We start from the raw sequence: 3,502 nt of genomic DNA on the forward strand, positions 1-3,502 counted from the left end.
TATTGAAATTGCTTTTCAATGTAAAACTTTTGGTTTTCATGGTTCTAAGCTGCCACTACTACAAGTACTCATAGAAAATCGAATCCCCCCTAATTACCTTGGTAAGAGGTTTTGCACATATGGTGTTTTAGTAAGGAGAAAATGAGACTTTTTCCAGTTTAAAGGCTTCTGATGGTGAGCTTGGAGCATTCACTTGGGGGGGGGGAGATGTTAATAGATTTTTACTCTTTACTCTAGGTCAAGTACTATTTACAACCTTTGCATACCTTATGCTTGCACATAAGATAGCCTACAATCGTAGGTTAAAGTAGTAGGAGTAATTGTGGGTTAGTGATGAGACTCAATTTTGCCATTTGTGGGTGACTTTGGGGGATAATTTTTAAAAATTATCTACAAGAAAGCCCTCTCCAGCACAATTGTTATCAACTCGTACAACATCATGTTCCCGTATCACTAGCCCACACTATCCTGGTTTATGGACGTGTTGGCGTATGCGCCAAGGGTCTTACAATGGTGGTCACACAATGAATGCACATAATAGGGACTTGAATCTTATAAATGATCGGCGACCCTAACCTTGAAGTGCCTCTTGTGCATGTGGTCCAAGTCCCTTCATGACCAGTGTGACCAAATGCCACTAGCGCTGATCCTCAAGGCTCACGTCCAAGAATGTAGTGGCCCAAGACATGCCGGGTGGGACAGGGCCCTTAAGAAGGGTCGATGACTTCACGGTGTTCACTGTTGCGTATTGGAATTTGCCGGTACACCCAATAATTAAAACGACTAAATAAAGGCCGAAAAAGAAAATATCGTAGAAAATATCGAGGGTGAAGAAAGTGCCTCGGAAAATGCGGCAGAAGAAAGCCAATAGCAACCGTTGGAATGGACGATTGTGATACTGCCACGTCGACGCTCATGTCTGAACGGCCCTTTCTCTTCTTCGGACGAGACTCGTCAGAAGGGAGAAGAGACGAGAAGAAGAAGGAAGGCACGAGATCGATCGGCCGGGGGAGAGAGAAAAGACAGACCAGACCGACAGGCAAACAGGAGCAGAGAGAAACCCTAGCTATGGCGTCCCAGATGTACGCAGTCAGGAGGCCCTTCCTCTCGTCGTCCTACGCCTCGGCTTCCACCCAGGCGAGATCTGCCACCCCTACTCAGGCCCGGCTGTCGTCTCCTCCCCTGCCGAGCTTTGCAGGCCTCAGATCCCAGCAATCCTCCTCCTGCCATGAATTCTCCTTCCTCGGCCACGACTCCCGCTCTGCCATAATCTCCTCCTGCCCCTCCGCCTCCCCGCGCCTCAACCCCGGTCCTGTCGCACGCCCTGGTGCGGCCCGCGCCTCCACCTTCAAGGTCGCCGTCCTTGGTGCCGCAGGCGGCATCGGCCAGCCCCTCTCCCTCCTCATCAAGATGTCTCCCCTCGTCTCCCACCTCAACCTGTACGATATCGCCAATGTGAAGGGCGTCGTTGCAGACCTTAGCCACTGCAACACGCCTGCAAAGGTGTCCGGGTTCACCGGCCCTGCCGAGCTCGGTGAGGGCCTCAAGGGCGTGGATATCGTGGTCATCCCCGCTGGCGTTCCCCGCAAGCCTGGAATGACGAGGGATGACCTGTTCAATATCAACGCCGGCATTGTCAAGTCTCTTGTCGAGGCTGTGGCCGACAACTGCCCTGGCGCATGGATCCACGTAATCAGCAACCCGGTCAATTCGATGGTCCCTATTGCCGCTGAGGTTCTTAAGAAGAAAGGTGTGTACGACCCTAAGAAGCTGTTTGGCGTAACTACCCTGGATATTGTCAGGGCAAACACATTCGTTGCTGAGAAGAAGAACCTCCGACTTATTGAAACGGATGTCCCGGTTGTTGGAGGACATGCTGGCATTACCATACTTCCTTTGTTGTCAAAGGCAAAGCCGAGCTGTGAATTCACCCAGGAGGAGATTGAGCAGCTCACAGATCGGATCCAGAATGGAGGAACTGAGGTTGTGGAGGCTAAGGCCGGTGCTGGATCTGCCACGCTGTCCATGGCTTATGCATCAGCTAGGTTTTGTGAGTCGTCACTTCGTGCCTTGGATGGTGATACCGATGTTTTTGAGTGCTCATATGTGCAGTCTGAGCTGACTGAACTGCCCTTCTTTGCATCCCGAGTCAAGCTGGGGAAGAAAGGTATCGAAGGTTTTGTAACTTCTGATCTAGAGGGGCTGAGCGATTATGAGAAGCAGGGTCTTGAGAAGCTGAAGCCAGAATTGAAGGCCAGCATTGAGAAGGGGATTGCATTTGCCAATAAGGAAGCTGCTACCGCAGCTGCCTAAATTAACCTCTTTACATTCTGTTTTGGAAGACTTGCCAGTTTTGTAGGTTAGGGCATAGCATCGAGAATAAAAAAGAATCAACTGACCCTATTTGAGGATGGTTAGTTTATTACCTAAGCATCTTTTTATTTCTGTAAGCTGATACTCACAATGTTGTGGAAGATTGGACTCTAAGATACTCACATCGACTAGTTCTGTGGATTGTTCTTGTCTCTGATACTTGTTGCGGAGCTATCCATGATACATGGGATTTTCAATAATCTTTGCTCTAGTTGGCATAGTTGATTGGTTTCTGGCTATCTGCACATGGACTGGGTTGTGAAATCTGCACATGGGCTGGGATGTGAATTGTGTTGTGTGGGCTGTGGATAGACAGCTGGTAGCTGTGGTGGTCCTTTGGTGCTGAAGGAGCCCAAGGGATGTGTTCGTTTACCTGTTGAAGGTGAAGTGATTGATCGTGGCTTTGAAAAATCTGCCGGTTGTGATATGGCTGACATTGAGAAAGAACTGGAACTGCTCGTCTCCTCTAGTGAGATGGTGTCCATCAGTCCCTTGATATGATTGCAGCAGTGCTCGTACATATTAATTTTGTGGTTCTATGTAGGTATGCTGTTTTATGCTTAGGGTATGAACTGTTTTACGTCATGCTTGTGCACTGAGATTTGACTTTATGAAGATCTATTGTGGTTTTATATTTCCACCCCCTGCAAAATATTCGTGAAGGCTTCTGCTAAGGTTATTGCATTTCCGTCTGCATATTGGACAAGCCACCTTGTCTTTGCCGCATATATGATTATTCATCTGCCAAGGTAGACATGTTCTTATTTGTGGAGAGTTTTTACTTTTCGTGGTTGAGGAGGCTGGCATCAAATTGTATTACGGCATGATATGAGCAAGTTTAGGGGTTGACACCAATTTGAGATGCCTCCGTGTTGTGATGTAGGTATGAATAATTGATGGGGTTGCATTTCTGAGGTCACGTATCCTATCTTATGATTTTATAATAATATTACAAGTGTAAATAAACTGACAGATTACTGTTTAAAGTGGCTGAACAAAGGGCATCATTTCATGTTAAGTTCAGTGGCTGTCAGCTAAAATTCTGCAATGGATCCTGCTCTCAGTGATAGCAGTTTGCTACAATGGTCTTTGTAAGTGTGTGGCTATTGGGAGGTCTATTTTACGTGAA

General features: G+C 47.5%; 1 protein-coding gene across 1 annotated transcript; it reads left to right on the forward strand.

Moving 5' to 3' along the window:
* Positions 1–947: 947 nt before the first annotated feature.
* Positions 948–3,228, forward strand: MDH (malate dehydrogenase). The gene has a single exon (XM_087696261.1). It carries the CDS (start codon positions 1,069–1,071, stop codon positions 2,311–2,313), a length of 1,245 nt encoding a protein of 414 aa, XP_087552387.1. The 5' UTR covers positions 948–1,068; the 3' UTR covers positions 2,314–3,228.
* The last annotated feature ends 274 nt before the right edge of the window (positions 3,229–3,502 follow it).

This window comes from Lygodium microphyllum, chromosome 16 (assembly GCF_053477565.2).
Source record: "Lygodium microphyllum isolate KBCC chromosome 16, Lygodium_microphyllum_v1.1.10, whole genome shotgun sequence".
Lineage (NCBI taxonomy): Eukaryota > Viridiplantae > Streptophyta > Polypodiopsida > Schizaeales > Lygodiaceae > Lygodium > Lygodium microphyllum.